Genomic DNA, 16117 nt, shown 5'->3' on the forward strand with positions numbered 1-16117 from the left:
TATAATGAAACTATATATCATATAATGGAATAATAAACATTCTGTTAATAGATTGTAATTACATTTAAAAGGATTTTATGATAATGGTGATTATAATTTTTGCAAAGTATATACATATAATTATATACAATGTATTATATACAAGTAGACAATTATGTTAGCTAAGAAATGCTGAATATGAATCTTTTTTTAGTAACACACTGTTTTAAAAAGCTGTAATCGTAACTATTGCTATAGATATTTTTTTTAAACGAAAAACAAAGATAGTCTCTGTGATAGAATATTTTTTTTTATTCAACTCAAAACCAGGCCAGATTCCTTTCATATTAATTACACTACATCCTGAAATTGTGCTATTTAATATTATGATATTTGCCATATACCTACAATTATGTTAAAAGTTATACTTCAAGTGGTTTGTAACTGCATGGAAAATGTATGCGTAAACAGATCCAGTAGATTTTTCAATCAGCCACAATCAGTTGGGGGTACTTAAAAGCATTATTAGGTTTGCAATCAATCAACACATTTGTAATCACATAATATTATTAGACAAGAAACATGATTTACAATAGAAAATTTACAAATTGAGATCATATTTTAAATCAATATACTGTTAACTCCATCCACTATACTTTTCAATCAAGAATACCAATTGTATTGTTGATTGAGGACTATGCTATGTATTTTCTATTAATTGATTACATTGATAATTCTACTTCTTTTGCATTCTTTTTATGAATGAATGCACGAATATAAGTAGCAACCTCCATATTTTAAAGTCAAGTTTTTATTATAACTATACTTTCCATAATAACGCCTAATTAATAAAATGAAATAAATTTAGATTTTTACGAAAATCATGTACATAGGCGAAATAATCAGTTTTATTTACATGGTATTGATCTATTGATATGTTCTGTTAAGACTAACTCGCAGTGTTTAAAGCGCCCAAGTACCATTTAAAAAAAATTATATCATACATTTATTAACCGAAAAATATGGAAATTGACAGGCTGTAAACATAATCTGTTTTACTACAAAAAGTTATATAGTGGACAGAGTGTAGTGAGTTCATAAGCTAATGGTCATTGTCGGAGTGCTTGGAGAGGCTGACGGTGGCGTACTGTTGCTGCCGTAGCAGGATGCCGAGGCATTGCAGCAAGCACTGCATACTTGCCGCTGAAGTAGCCTGAAATTTACATAAATTTATTATTAAAATAAGTACCAGGGATAGTGGATTCCAGATTTGATCATTTGCATATAGTGTAGGGCCTCCCATATTGTGGGGAGAAACTGGACATTGTCTTTGCCATGATGTCCATGTCATATATTTTCAAAATGCTACTAGAAGATAAAGATGGCTATACAATAATTATATGGGAATATTCACAGTTCACAGTAGGACCATCGTCATCACTAACACATGTTGTGTTTAGCACTGCTGTTTTCAGAGAAAAATTGAGCCACACCTTCAACATGAGCAAGTCAGGGTCAGTGTGCGGGAAGGGCGAGTCGGAGGCCTCGATGCAGCGCGCGAGCGCGGCGTCGCTGAGCTCGGTGGCCTGCAGCTGCTGGCGCGCGGACGCCATGGCGTCGTGCACGGCCAGCTGCTCGCGCGGCTGCAGCGGCGGGTTCGCGCCCATTGCCTGAACAGAACAGAACATTTGAAGGTGGTAGAATCCTTTGTGGTTCGACTCCGGCGGCACCACCGCCACATCTATTTCTTTAATAACAGCAGTGTCAGGCGCTGCTGTGTTCCGTTTTGAAGGTTGTGGTATGTCTCTCTAGACATACTTTTCCGAGGCGTTCCAGCTTAGTCCTCAGGGGTAGCGACGCATCTGTGGCCGATCTCAGGTAGGAATATGTAATCCTATCTGGGGTTGATTACAGATATCCATGGGCGGCAGTAGCCACATACCATCAGATGGACTGCATGCTCGTCTGCTATTCCTATATTATAAAAAAAAAACACCATTACCACAGTATAAGTATCTATATAGTATTATGTCTTCATACAAATGCACGGAATGCAAGTTGTAATTTGTTTCTTTTTTTAAAAGATAGGTATTTCAATTTTTACTGAGCAAAATACCATGATTCATAAATAAATAACTGGATAGGACAAAGGAAAATGATATACAAATAATAATTTAGCAAAAGCTATTCTCGTTTAATATTAACCAATTATAACTACACTTTTCTTACATTTTAATTTGCAACATATTTATTATAAGTTATTTATTTACTTATTATTTTCCACTAAAACAAAATGTTAGTCAACCTCTTGCCTTCAAGGAGTGGCTATGTAAAGGCTAAAATTAATATTTACAATAAAAAAAATTAGAAGAAAGTCAGACGTAATTAAAATACTGTAGGCGCGCAGCCCTAACGCGAACTCTCGCCCAGCGCCCCTGTAGGTATATAATTCAAGGACAGGGCCGAGTTACAATACTGTATAGATCCTTATACTGTGCCATTACTATTACATTCCTTTAAGTTGTAAAAACTAAATTCTTATCTCAATACAAATAGAAGGTGGTGGAAACCTCTGGATTCACTCAGGTGGCGCCAACTCTACATCTATTTGCGCCTAATAATAGCAGTGTTAAGCCCTGGTGTGTTCTGGTTTGAAGAGTGTGGTAAGGGAGACATACTTAGCCCAAGCATTCCAGCTTAGTCTTCCGGGGTAGCAATACACTTGTGTTCTAGATTGAGTACAGTATCAGGGGTTGCTAACAGATGTCCATGTGTGGCTATAGCCACTTACTGTTAAATATGATAATATATAATATATAAGATTACTATGAATTATAAGCTCTTACTTATGATGACACAATTAACCAGTATAAAAAAATTAATTAATCTTGTGCTTGCATATTATGCAACTATTAAAACACAAGGCAACTATTAAATAATAAAAAAGAATATCCAGTTCAATAATTTTTTTCATTACTTTAAGCATTTGACATTCAGTTATTACAACAGATTGAGATTCAGTTATGAGAAGCTATCATTACAATATAACAAGGGGGACTAAAGTGTTATTCGAAAACTTACTTTAGTATGTATTTCAGCAATAGCTCTTAGGCCATTGACCCACTCCTGCCTGGCGCGGGCATCAGTTGCACGCAGTTTCAGCATATCCCCTGAGGCACAGTTGATGGTGAATGTGCGGGAATCCTCATCACTAGGACATATCACAGCTGCTGCTAAGTGTGCCTGAGAACATTTTTTTTTTTAATATACTCATCTTTTTTTTAATCTCTTTTTTTAATATAATCACATATTTTTATTTATAATCATCATCATCCTGTTTCTTGTGATTTTTGCATATGAATATCACTTCTTGACAGCAAGATTTACATTGTACAAGGAGAATTAACACTGCTGATATAAAGTAAATATTGGTTTAAGAGTAGTGCCTTTGGAAGGCACGATCAAGGGTGTTAGACTTCATACACAAAGCTTATCTCAGGCTGATAACATACACCTACCAACAATGAGTATTAATAATAGTAAAAATCTTATATCTTACTTCTCCCCTCGCGGGTTGTCCAGGCTGTACGGTGTCACCGGGGCCATCGAACAAGTAGTAGGACAGCACCCCTGTCTCGGGGTCCACTGCGAACCAGCGCTGCTGCCACCCCTTCACCACATTCGTGTACTTGTACAGCTGCCCCGAGAGAGGCCGGTGAGAACATAAGCCAGCTGATGCTTTCATCATTTTCACGTCACAATTGATTCAAGTCCTTACACTTGTATAGTACACGAAATCGTCTCTATAACAAATATGTCTTCATATCTTTTTTTGGTAATTAATATGGGGCAATTTTCGATATTTGTACATTTATTTATAGCAAATATCTATCTTAAAAAAGACACCCAAATAATCAATTCCTAAACTTTGACTGACTTAACATTTTAAATAAACATTACAATTTACAAATGTCATGAAATGTCAAAGAAACCGAGGTGGGCAAAGAGCAGGGGGGCACACTTCCATACAAAATGACTTTTTGTGCAGATACTAGCGCTACGTAACGACTCGCCCCGGAAACTTCAAATTAAAATGGCGGCGGAGTGACAGTTGACTGTCAAAATGATGTGTCTGTTGTCAAATGTCCGCAACTTCGTAAATCGTTTCTGATTTGAAAAGTTGTTTTTGCACTTCAGAGAGACATCATTGCGACAACTGTACATATTTGATACCTCCCACGTAAGTTGTATCTTTAAAATCAACTGTAAACGAGCGTGATTCAAAGATTCACATTGTTACAAATTTTTGTATCTTTCTGAAATTTTGTTAAGTATGTAAATGTAGTTTGGTTCTTGTATCAAAATTGAGAAAGAAAAAAGTATAATGTAAGTGTGAATCTTTGGAACACAGTCATTTATAGTTCGTTTTTTGAAGATACAACTTATAATATACCCAATTTTAATACATATAATGAATATATAATAGGTATCTATACGTATGTATGTAAAACCCATGAGTAGTTCTGGGGCAGGGCACTAGGGGCGCTTTAGGGGGGACAAAAAATACGTAGAGTTGCCTCTCTATAACATGTATAATATAATAATTAACATGTATAATATAATAATACTCTATGGCAAAGAGTAACCTATGAGGTGGGGACGGATAATTTTTTTAGCATATTCTTCCTTCAAGAAATAATAAAGATAACATATTATATAATACTAGGATCGTTGAGGTAAATAAAAATGAAAGAACTCATGAGATTATATTCTATTAAAATCATCATGTTTTTTTTAAGTGGAAACTCTGGTCTGTGTGATTCATTGTAATGTATTTGTATATGTCATAATAATAATTTGACATTTAGCCGTTTTGAACTTTTCAACTTTTAATAGCTTTGATTTTGTTATGTTTCGGTTTAGTGAAAATAAACATGGCATGCCAATTAATTAACAACGATACTGATAAAAAAATAACTTTACCCTCTGGCAATTATGTCCTAGGTCGTGGAAAACTCTTCGGAGTAAGTGCAATACACGATATCTCTACGTCTCTTAATAATACCAAATTTTCCTTAATACGCATATTAAAAAGTATTTTCTTGTTTTCTTGTATTAAAGAGTATTTTCTTGTTTGAGTATTTTCTTTTATATAAGTTTGTAAGCGCAATATTTTGTTTGAAAATTTTGCAATTGTTTTTTTTTTTTTTTTTTTTTTATTATATAAGAGTAGCAGACGAGCATGCAGTCCACCTGATGGTAAGTGGCTACTGCCGCCCATGGACATCTGTAATCAACCCCAGATAGGATTAGATATTCCTACCTGAGGTCGGCCACAGATGCGCCGCTACCCCTGAGGACTAAGCTGGAACGCCTCGGAAAAGTCTGTCTCCCTTACCACACCCTTCAAACCGGAACACAGCAGCGCTTAACACTGCTGTTATTAGGTAGAAATAAGTAGTAGTGTTATTAGGTGTTGTTAACTTGTTGCAGGTGTATGACGCAAGGGTTTCTAGGAAACATGGTCAGCTCAAGGTTACCGATGATTCATTGATAGTAACAGCGGTATGTAAACTCTGTAAACGTCATTTTCAAATGTATTAAAGTGCGAAAAGAATCACTTTTCCTTAAGTTAAAGACTATTAGTCTAGACCTGTATTTGTATTGAGTACAATACAAATACAGGTCTGTACTTGTATACCTAGCAAATTTTATTCTGTATCAACCAGTTCAACGATGTTGTACATAATCTATATATTTATATATAACTAATTATATATTACATTAAGAATAAAAATGTAATCTTATTATCTTTATGTAATTATATATTACATAAAGATAATAAGACATTATTTTTAATATAAATTCTGTTCCATATAACCTTTATACCAAAATCATAGTCCTATACTGTGTCCTATACTAATATAAGAAAATAGTTTTTCACTTATTTTTATTTTTACATAATGTAAATCAATGAAATGCATGTGTTGTTATATAGGTTTTTTTTATTGTTTAACCTAACAATTAAGCAGACATGCTACCTGATGGGAAGTAGACATGGCAATGTCCATAGGCGGCAGCCTATGGACATTTGCTACACCAGAGGAGTCGCCAATGCATCGCCGGCTTTGAAGGAGACCTCTTTTTGTACCTTTTTTGAAGAGCCCATGTCATAGCACTCCCGGAGTACCTCAGGAGGAACAACAATTAAGTTTGTCACGGGCCAATACATTTATAATACTCAACTAGTTAGATAATCAGCTCAGCACTTGTAAAAATTAATAATTTCTGTTGATATGTTATCAATTCTCAATATAGAACTTACAAATAAACCAGATCAATAAACTACTATTTTATTCAATCTGCAGTTGCATGAAAATCCCTGTTTCTATAAGAAGGGAGGTACCATGGAGGTTCAAGTTTTGAAGCAGCATAGTTCGGTGAGCCTTAATACTGGTGACATGCTGGGTCTGCTACCCACTACCCACTGGTATGTAGTATTGCATGTAGCACCACTGAAGGTACAAGATAATGAGGTGCAAAATAAAGCTCAAGAAAAAAATGAAGAAACATCGATCAGTTCTGATATAGAAACAGATGATGAGGCAGAATCCAGACTTATTGGAGCCGGCTGCGTAAGTGGAGATGTAAATAAGGAAGTGACTTCTGAAAACAATAATCTGGAACTAGAATCAACTCAAAGTTATAGTGAAACATGCACACAAGTATCTTCACAATCTGAATTACATAAAGAAGAAAACCCTAAAGATGATCATTTTTGTAAAGAAAATTCCGTTCCTGATAATGTTCACCTGTCATCCACAAGTCAGTCTAATTGCGATAGTACAACATCAAAAAATGAAAATATGAATGAATCAAATATAGATGAACCAGGATCACCTTCATTATGTAAGTAGTCTGTATTATACTCATGGGTAATATTTTCCTTTTTAGAGCATGGACATTTTCAGATTTTTTTTATATAAAATACCCAACATACTATTAAAAGCAAGACTATATTTTTAAAATGGAGCTATGTTACCAGTTTTGAAGGTAATAGAACCCTTCTACCACATCTATTTCTGCCTCATAACAGCAGTGATAAGCGCTACTGTCTTTTGGTTTGAAGTGTGTGGTAAGGCAGACATATTTTTCGAAATGTTCCTGCTTAGTCCTCAGGGGTAGTGGTGCATTTGCATTAGGTAGGAATATCTATATCCTATCTGGGGTTGATTACAGATGTCCATGGGCGGCAGTAGCCGCTTACCATCAGGCAGACTGCATGCTCGTCTACTACACCAATATTAACTGCCTGAATTATTTTTAATCCAAACTTTTAGATAAAAAATAAAATTAATCAAGACTCATACAATTTTTACTATACATGTTTGACATGTAGCACTTCAAAGTATAAATTAATTTAAACAAAAGATATGTGGGGGTGCATTCTAAAACATAAATTCATGCATTATAATATAATATGCCGCACGCGAACACCTGAAAAAAATATTATTGTACAGCATAGCATAGGTTTACCAATAAGGAGAACGGCAAGATTACTATGTAAACAGGAAAGTCTCATATTTCCTGTTGTATGATACTTGTGAAATGTGATTCTGTCTTACTTGCATTTATTATTATTTTTAATATTTGCATTTTGCAGTGACGAATCAGCAAGAAGACGCGAGCACAAATGAACCAGGGCAATCTTCAGAATCAAGTTCTCCTTTAAAAAGGCCGCTAGAAGTTGATGAGGCTGACAAAAGTGATGAGGCCAAGAAGCCTAAGTCCGATACAGAAGAGAAACCGGATGTAAAACCAAATGTAAATCGTGACCAGGCTGTAAGTATCCAATGGAGTACTACTTATTTTTGAATATTTAATCAATTCGCACATGCTTAAATAATTTATCTCTCTTATCAATCAGAGTGTAGATTTGTGTTTCCTGTTATAAACTTCGAGAATTAATAGTAATAATGTGCTACTGCTAACTCAATGCCTTTAGAGATAAGACTTATTTTTTATATTTCATTGGAGAGGTTTTTATTTTGGAACGAAGTTCGTTAACGCGCGTTGCGAAAGGTAGTCCAGGAGGAATTGGCGCATGAGTACCGAAAACTATTCCACCTCAATTTTTTTATGCGATCCTCTTTAAATTGTCCTACTGGTGAAATAAATGCATGTTGCCATGGGGCAACCCCGTGCCATATTGTTTAAACTGAAATTGTTTAAACAATTGCAAGGAATTGTTATTTTTCAACCGGACAAATTTTTTTTATATTCTTTATTGAAATACGAATAAAAAAAGTCCTATGACTTTTCACGATAAAGTTAATATTTTTAGAGATATGAATTTTTAAAGGTTCGAAAAATCTCAAATTTGGGTACTTTTGACCCATGAAAAATATATTAAAAAAAAATATATATAAATAATATATTTTTTTTAATTCTTTATACAATAGTTAATAATATTCTTAATAGAGACTTTTAAAAATTTTATTGTTTATACCTGTTTTATAATTGTTAATTTCACGCGCTCACAAGTATGCGCCGCTTACCTTTAAGTATCGCCGTCTCTCTTGACTCATACGCTGCATCGGCCTCTCTATGTCCTGAATCATTATTTATCATTTATCTTAAAAACTATTAACTTTATCAAGATTGTTAAAGAGAGCAATGTTATTAATAATTAAATTGTCTACAATTTGTTTCTCATAAATTTTTTTCTGAAATCAATTTTACGAAAGTTATTTAAGCATGAATCGGAACATGTAAATAAAATTACTTTTTTATCAGTTTATATTATTTTTTTGTTATTATCATAGTTATTATCATAGAGAGAGACGGCGATACTTAAAGGTAAGCGGCGCATACTTGTGAGCGCGTGAAATTAACAATTATAAAACAGGTATAAACAATAAAATTTTTAAAAGTCTCTATTAAGAATATTATTAACTATTGTATAAAGAATTAAAAAAAATATATTATTTATATATATTTTTTTTAATATATTTTTCATGGGTCAAAAGTACCCAAATTTGAGATTTTTCGAACCTTTAAAAATTCATATCTCTAAAAATATTAACTTTATCGTGAAAAGTCATAGGACTTTTTTTATTCGTATTTCAATAAAGAATATAAAAAAAATTTGTCCGGTTGAAAAATAACAATTCCTTGCAATTGTTTAAACAATTTCAGTTTAAACAATATAGCACGGGGTTGCCCCATGGCAACATGCATTTATTTCACCAGTAGGACAATTTAAAGAGGATCGCATAAAAAAATTGAGGTGGAATAGTTTTCGGTACTCATGCGCCAATTCCTCCTGGACTAAGGGGCCTACACGGAAAAAATTAAGACCAAAAGTTGTAATGACACTTGTTGCTATAGTTGTAAACCGTGCGCGTGTTTCTCTGTCTTATCTCTCTCTCTCACTCATAGAAAGCAAGCCAATTATTTTCGTTTCGTCTTTCTATTTTGCATTGAACAGTGTGGTGTCGCAACGTTTATTTTTTTTTTGAGTGTATACAGGTTTTTTGTACATAATAAATAATAAAAAAACAATTCCTTCACTAATTAATCGAAAGGAACTTCGTTCCATCCGGGTGTCCCTTGACACCTCATCTTTTTATCAGTATTTTGTGTGGTCAATGGAGTCCATACCTACTGGTCATCTGATTGACCTCGAGCTAACTCTGAGTACAAAAACAATAATGTTTCAAGTCAATTTCATGAAAGGTATTTGTTGTATACAATTGTATACATAGAATTAGGCATGGCTATTTGTATGAATAACATGACATTTCTTTTTCAGGGTTCTTCCAACTCAAATGATGATGCTAAACCCAATGCATTGCCACAGGCGCCTCTCCGTGAACGATGCATGTATGGCGCAAATTGTTACAGGTGATTGATTTTTCTTTATATTCAAATAATATTTATTTGCAATGCCGTCTTTTGATTTGGTATTAATTGAGGTAGCAGCCGGTTATCATATACATTCTTGATTGCTATTTCTATATGGTGTGGTAAGCAAGATCTGACTCACTCATTTACGGCGTCACAACTAGACTGTTATCTTTAATTGCATGCTCACTTGTTATTTGTATATTATAAAAACAAAAATCCGATCACTTATTTTATCCCTCAAGAGACGAATTCATCAACATCTCATATGTTAAAATCCGTCAAGCTCTTTAGGCTGGTTTAGGTATATCAAAGGAATATTCACCGAGATGAAACATGCGCTCGAAAAACATTACCATACCATAATAGTTGGGTAAAAAAGGTACGGTACAGGAGATAGAGTCCTGTGACAGATACAGTAGAGGATTAGTAATAGGGTTCCTTTTTGACCCTTTGGGTATGGAACCCTAAGCAACAAAGTATAACGCGTAAAACTGCTAGGCCGCTCTGAACATAGAAATGAATCGCGATGCCATAGCAAATTGTATGACTACCTGCTCGGAACAACTTTTTTTTTTTTTTTTTTTTTTTTTTTTTTTTTTTTTTTTTTTTTTTTTTTTTTTTATAATATAAGAGTAGCAGACGAGCATGCAGTCCACCTGATGGTAAGTGGCTACTGCCGCCCATGGACATCTGTAATCAACCCCAGATAGGATTAGATATTCCTACCTGAGGTGGGCCACAGATGCGCCGCTACCCCTGAGGACTAAGCTGGCACGCCTCGGAAAAGTCTGTCTCCCTTACCACACCCTTCAAACCGGAACACAGCAGCGCTTAACACTGCTGTTATTAGGTTGAAATAGGTGTGGCGGTGGTGCCGTCGGAGTCGAACCACAAAGGGTTCTACCACCTTCAAATTCTTCAAACTTCAGAGTGGACTAGCAGTTTGGCGTGGACTATAATAGGTTTTATCCCTTTGGTCATCATTGTCATCAACCCATTATCCCACCTCCCATCAACCATTGTCCCACTGCTGGGCACGGGTCTCCTCTCATAATGAGAAGGATCAGGCCATAGTCCACCGCGCTGGCCAAGTGCATATTGCTAGACTTCACATACCTTAGAGATTTTTTTTTATAAATCTCAGGTTCATTGCATTGCATTGCATTCATATGCAGGTTTCCTCGCGATGTTTTCCTTCACCGTTTAGCAAGTTATAATTATTAATTTATAATACATAATTTTGAAAAATCAGAGGTGCCTGGGATTTGAATCTCGGACCCCTCGATCGAGAGGCCGAGTTTCTTAACCACTAGGCTATCACTGCTTTTTTTCCTTTTTCGTTTTTTTTTTGTTGTCGAGGGGGAAACCTTCATAAGGTACCCGGTGCCGTGGGAGCGACACAGAGTTATGTGGGATTCTTACCGCAGTAAAACACCCCAGATGGCCGTCCTCGGCGCTGCGTAGAGGGCTCCGGGATCTCCAAAGAAATGCAACCGGAGTCCTTTTAGCGCGTTGGCCCGTCGGGCTCCGCCCAGATGAGCTTAACGCTCGCCACACCGTCTGGTGCGTACGACGGTATGCGACCACACATACCGCCGTCCTTCCCGGGGCCGCTGGGCGGGCGGTTCGAGCTCCCACTCTTGCCACCCGCAACTCCAGAAGCCCCCTTTTAAGTCGCCTCTAACGACCGTAGCCCTATTCTGGTCCCGGAAAGGCTATCACTGCCTAGTGGTTAAGAAACAAGCCTAAACAAGGAAGTATACCAAGTGAATGTACGTGATTGCAGACGTAACCCGCTACACCTGGCGCAGTACAGCCACCCGCGCGACGCGGACTGGGGCGCGGGGGCGCGGGCGCCGTGCCCGTGGGGCGCCGCCTGCGCCAAGCGGGACGCGCGCCACTGGCGGGACCACGAACACCCCGCCGGCCCGCAGCAACCCCCACCCCCGAACCGACAACGAGGTACGTACCTTTTTACACGCTTTTTTTATAATATAGCTACTAAGGAACACTTTTAATAGAATGGTTTCGGGAGCATTACTTACGTATGTCCTACAATACCTTCAACTTTCCTTAATTCACTTAATTCACAATATATTTATTTGTACATACAATAAATCTACAAATTGATTCAAAAAAAGGCGAACTTTCGCTCTTTTAGTTCATCTGTTCTTCAGTTTCCAACTGTTCGTAAGCAGCTGGGAGCAGACGAACTAAACGAGCGAACTAGTTCGTGTTGGAGTTGCTAACTATTACGCCCAAGACTATTACTCACCACACATATTAAATTTTACAGATTCACGAGTGTTATACAGACAAGGCAATGTATACTACATCAACGCGCATACAGTTAAGGTGTACGACAATCGTATTGTGGCGGAGGATTCTGACGGGAACCCCGTCGACTCCGACACAGACCGCTCCGAACACAGCGCCGATTCTGATTATGATTTCTAAAATAAATTATGGCCATAGAATACTTAAGTCTTAGATTTCCCTATATAAGTAATATTTGAGCAAAGCTGACAATTATATGGTGGTATGTTGACCATCATAGCATTTCCAAAGTTTGATGTCAGGCAGGCAGACGGTCGCAATATGATTGAATTTTACTGTTAGTTGATGTTATAAAGAATTATGTATGTATTGTTAGAAATGTGATAATGTTAAAACATCATGTTAAATCATAAACAAACGGTGAATAACTTTGTATATAAATGTACGACATAATTATATTCTTGATGTAGTATGTAGTGCCTTTAACTGTATTTCCATATAATTGTATACCTATTAGATTCGCCAAGTTGTTTATGATTTAACAGGTGATAAGAAAAATCGGAATCGTAAGCGCAGTGACACACCACCTCAAGATCTCGTGGTAACCAGCAAGCGAGCTCGGAAAACTGTCGCGAAAGTTAGCTGGAGCGACTCCAACGAGTCTGATAGTGACCCTTTCAAAACAGATGAGGAGTCAGACGAGTGGGAACCGTCCAGCGAGTTTACAGGAACTATCGATTAATGTATTATGTCAGATTTTAAAAGATGAGTAAAGTTTATAAAATACATCGTTTTGTTTTAATTATTTAGGTATAGACCATCGTCAATAAATGACGCAGCCTACTTGTAATTTGTAGTAAGAGATTATTGATAGTGTAATAACATGGTGTATCAAATTATACAAGTAGAATTATAAGTCAAATTTTGACTTAGACATTAAACCAATGGGCTATTATGAAAAATTTCATGCACTCAACAAGAGCCAGATTTAAGGGAAGGTAAGTAGAGCTACTACTTCTTCATCCTGAGGGCCTGCACACTAAATCCGGCGGTGCAGTCAAGTTTAAAAATTCTATGTAGAATTTGTTGACGGGAGGAACTTGTGTCGCAGTACAAACCTGGTGGTAGTTTTTTTTTTTATATATGTTTACTACGATCTGTCACACCTCTGGACAATGAATAGTAGGTGGGTGTTGGTTCTCTTCTGGTAGGTTTTAGTATGTCGTACTATTTCTTGCCTCACTGTGCTGAATTGCAGGTCTTGATGTAATTGTTCGTTTGTGTTCGAATTTGTGTCGGTTAACATTCTTGCATTTTATTTTGGAAACTGCAGGATTTCAATATTAGAGTGAGAGGCGGTGGTAATTAAAACAGTTTATTAGTAGATGAGGTGGTACTTAAAACAGTTTATTAAGGATTTGTTGACGGGAGGAGCTTGTTTTGCAGTACAAAAGAGGTGGCAGTTAAAACAGTTGATTAGGGATTTGTCGACGGGAGGACCTTGTCTTGCAGTACAAACGAGGCGGTAGTTAAAACAGTTTATTAGTAGAAGCCCTCGTCGTCCGAGTGGTGTTCGGGCTCGGGCAGGCGCGTGAGCAGCAGCAGCGGCGGCGCCTCCCCGCCGCGCAGCCGCAGCGCGTACACCGCCGCCTCGACCTTCGCCACGTTGTTGCGCGTCGTGTTCATCTTGCGCGCTAACTCCTTGCCGATGCGGTACAGACCTGAGAGATATCAATGCACATTTATAGGCATGCATTTTGACTCCGTGTCACACCTATTTTTGTTCAATAACAACAGTGTTGTGGTTTGAAAAGTGAGGTAAGGGAGAGAGGAGACACAAATTATTTCAATGAGATATTACAATTTAAGTACACACAGGTAGCCAAGCAACTATGGCCAGGTAAGACAAATATTTTCTTGTTGGTTACAAATGTCAATAGGCAATTCTATATAATAAACCATTTTACCTCATAAGATTTAAAATGAACTTTTCTTAATTTTTAACTACAATTGATTAGTAATGATAATGATCACATTTGCATTAAGTAAATACATACCTAAATATCCAGTGTACAAGTCTCTGACAACTTGACACACATAGAAACACTCTTCACTATCACCACTGGAAATGCTATTGATGGCTCGTCTCATCAGCTCTCCAGTCAAGTCTGAGATCCCTAGAATATAGTCAGTACATGGCAACAAAGTGGTCACTGTCCTTTCTTCTGCTTCATCACTATCTTTGACTGTATTCTGAAACTCCTTTTTCACTTCGTCATAAGTAACTATGTATCTGCTCTCCATCAAAGAACATAATGTTCTGGCTTCAATGAACTCCTGGAAGCCTGCTGTGACGGCATGAGAATGCAAGTAGGCTGCACTGTTTTCGAGTTCCAAGCCGACAGACTTAATGGGTCCCTTCAGAAGTTTATTTAAACGTTCCTTAGCTTCACTTACTGCTTTCTCTGTAGATTCTTTCCTAAAAATAGTAAGTAGATGAAATTTAAATAATTCACTAATGTAATATCATAATGTATTTAAGAGTTAGAATAATAGAAGTTCAGGGTTCTAGAATAGAGTAAGAGGGAATGGAAAAATTGGAGAAAATTTTAATTTTACCAGACATCAGTAATTTTGAGCTGCTGAGCAAGCTGAGACAATATTTAAGAAGAACAATGTAAGTTCTATGCACTGAAATTTTATGTGCCAGTCATTCCCATCTTTATCTATAGAGGCCACAATGGCAAATTGCTGTACCACAAAGGTGCTAACTAAGAAGTTAAAAGAAACTTCCTCACACTTACGAAATGGCTGAGTGCAGTAGGAAGATGATCCGTTTGCTTTCAATGGTGATATCTCGAGACAGTTTGACGAGTCTCTCGTGGCGGTCCTGGCGGGCGTTGAGCTTGACTGCCGCGCTCCTGAACATGGCGAGAACCGGGCTGTCGGGTGCCAGCGCGACGCCCGGCTCCCGCGACGAACACGACTGCTGGTTGCGATTGCGGTTACCACGGTATCTACCTGCAAATATATTCTAGTTTACAGGAAATACATATAATACAAGCATTATACAAAAAAAAAAGATCACTGAGGGCCTAGAACTGCAAAAATATGCATCTCATGCTAGGGTTCTAAAACTAGTTTTTGAATCCCAGGTACTACCTGTTTCTTTTAAAACTGTTAGCAAAGTATAATATCTACCCATGGCATGGAGGAATATGGCGTAAACACTTCTCACTTGTTATTCTTAGACGACCGAAACAAGGCCTTATGAAAACATTTAATGCCGGATAATAATAAAATTTAATTCATTCAATGTTTTGTTGGCGTAAATAATAGTTAGTTATAATGTGAATATTGTAGGTTAGATGGACTTGGTAGATTATTTAAGATTCGAAATCGGAAATTGTAGTAAAGGAGCAGCATTGTCGAGCTACAAGGAGAAGATCTTATTAGGAAAACGGAAATATTACAAATATGGCGAAAATAACACAGTTTGTAAAACAATATTTAAAAGTTAATAATTACAAAGTTATAACATACCTCGAGAAGACATACTTAATTTGATTTTGTTTTGAATCGATTTTTTATTCTAGTATCAGTTTTTACAGTTTATATTTTTCTGGAATACTTAAAACTTGCAAAATATGTTAATTTAATTTCGCAAGCGCAACCCGCATCCACAAACATAAACAAAAACAATCATCTGGACTCTTTAATTTGTTGTCATTTATCGTCTGTGACTCCTATTGTCATATTTTGATAACATAACTGCTGACAGATAATCTAACGATACCATCCGCCATTAATTTAAAAGAACGTATAACTTTTGGATATAATATTTAAATATATTATCATTAAAATATATAAAAAATACCCACTTATATTATTTCAAGAAGTTACAATAATATTATAAACTTATCATTTATGTGGTTTGGAAATTGCCAGTTAA

At 36.4% G+C, this 16117-nt stretch overlaps 3 protein-coding genes across 4 annotated transcripts; 1 reads left to right on the top strand and 2 right to left on the bottom strand.

Moving 5' to 3' along the window:
- Positions 1 to 486: 486 nt before the first annotated feature.
- LOC140756016 (oxysterol-binding protein-related protein 11) lies at positions 487 to 3977 on the bottom strand. The gene is made up of 4 exons (XM_073091408.1): positions 3539 to 3977; positions 3061 to 3222; positions 1473 to 1649; positions 487 to 1192 (listed from the first exon to the last, which is right to left on the bottom strand). Exons 1-4 carry the CDS (start codon positions 3725 to 3727, stop codon positions 1082 to 1084), a joined length of 639 nt encoding a protein of 212 aa, XP_072947509.1. The 5' UTR covers positions 3728 to 3977; the 3' UTR covers positions 487 to 1081.
- Positions 3978 to 4813: 836 nt separating this feature from the next.
- Positions 4814 to 12953, top strand: LOC140755911 (aprataxin and PNK-like factor). Of its 2 annotated transcripts, none has more exons than XM_073091264.1 (7): positions 4814 to 5003; positions 5473 to 5544; positions 6348 to 6888; positions 7643 to 7821; positions 9794 to 9885; positions 11675 to 11850; positions 12711 to 12953. In XM_073091264.1, exons 1-7 carry the CDS (start codon positions 4914 to 4916, stop codon positions 12905 to 12907), a joined length of 1347 nt encoding a protein of 448 aa, XP_072947365.1. In that variant the 5' UTR covers positions 4814 to 4913; the 3' UTR covers positions 12908 to 12953. The 2 variants fall into 2 exon arrangements, with proteins under 2 accessions (XP_072947365.1, XP_072947366.1); XM_073091265.1 differs by lacking the exon at positions 12711 to 12953 and adding an exon at positions 12185 to 12509 and having other exon boundaries at positions 4816 to 5003.
- Positions 12954 to 13527: 574 nt separating this feature from the next.
- Trax (Translin associated factor X) lies at positions 13528 to 15904 on the bottom strand. Its single transcript, XM_073091236.1, has 4 exons — positions 15709 to 15904; positions 14970 to 15186; positions 14223 to 14644; positions 13528 to 13886 (listed from the first exon to the last, which is right to left on the bottom strand). Exons 1-4 carry the CDS (start codon positions 15719 to 15721, stop codon positions 13708 to 13710), a joined length of 831 nt encoding a protein of 276 aa, XP_072947337.1. The 5' UTR covers positions 15722 to 15904; the 3' UTR covers positions 13528 to 13707.
- Positions 15905 to 16117: the final 213 nt, after the last annotated feature.

This window comes from Epargyreus clarus, unplaced genomic scaffold (assembly GCF_041222505.1).
Source record: "Epargyreus clarus isolate Ecla_fem2 unplaced genomic scaffold, WU_Ecla_fem_2.2 ptg000034l, whole genome shotgun sequence".
NCBI lineage: Eukaryota > Metazoa > Arthropoda > Insecta > Lepidoptera > Hesperiidae > Epargyreus > Epargyreus clarus.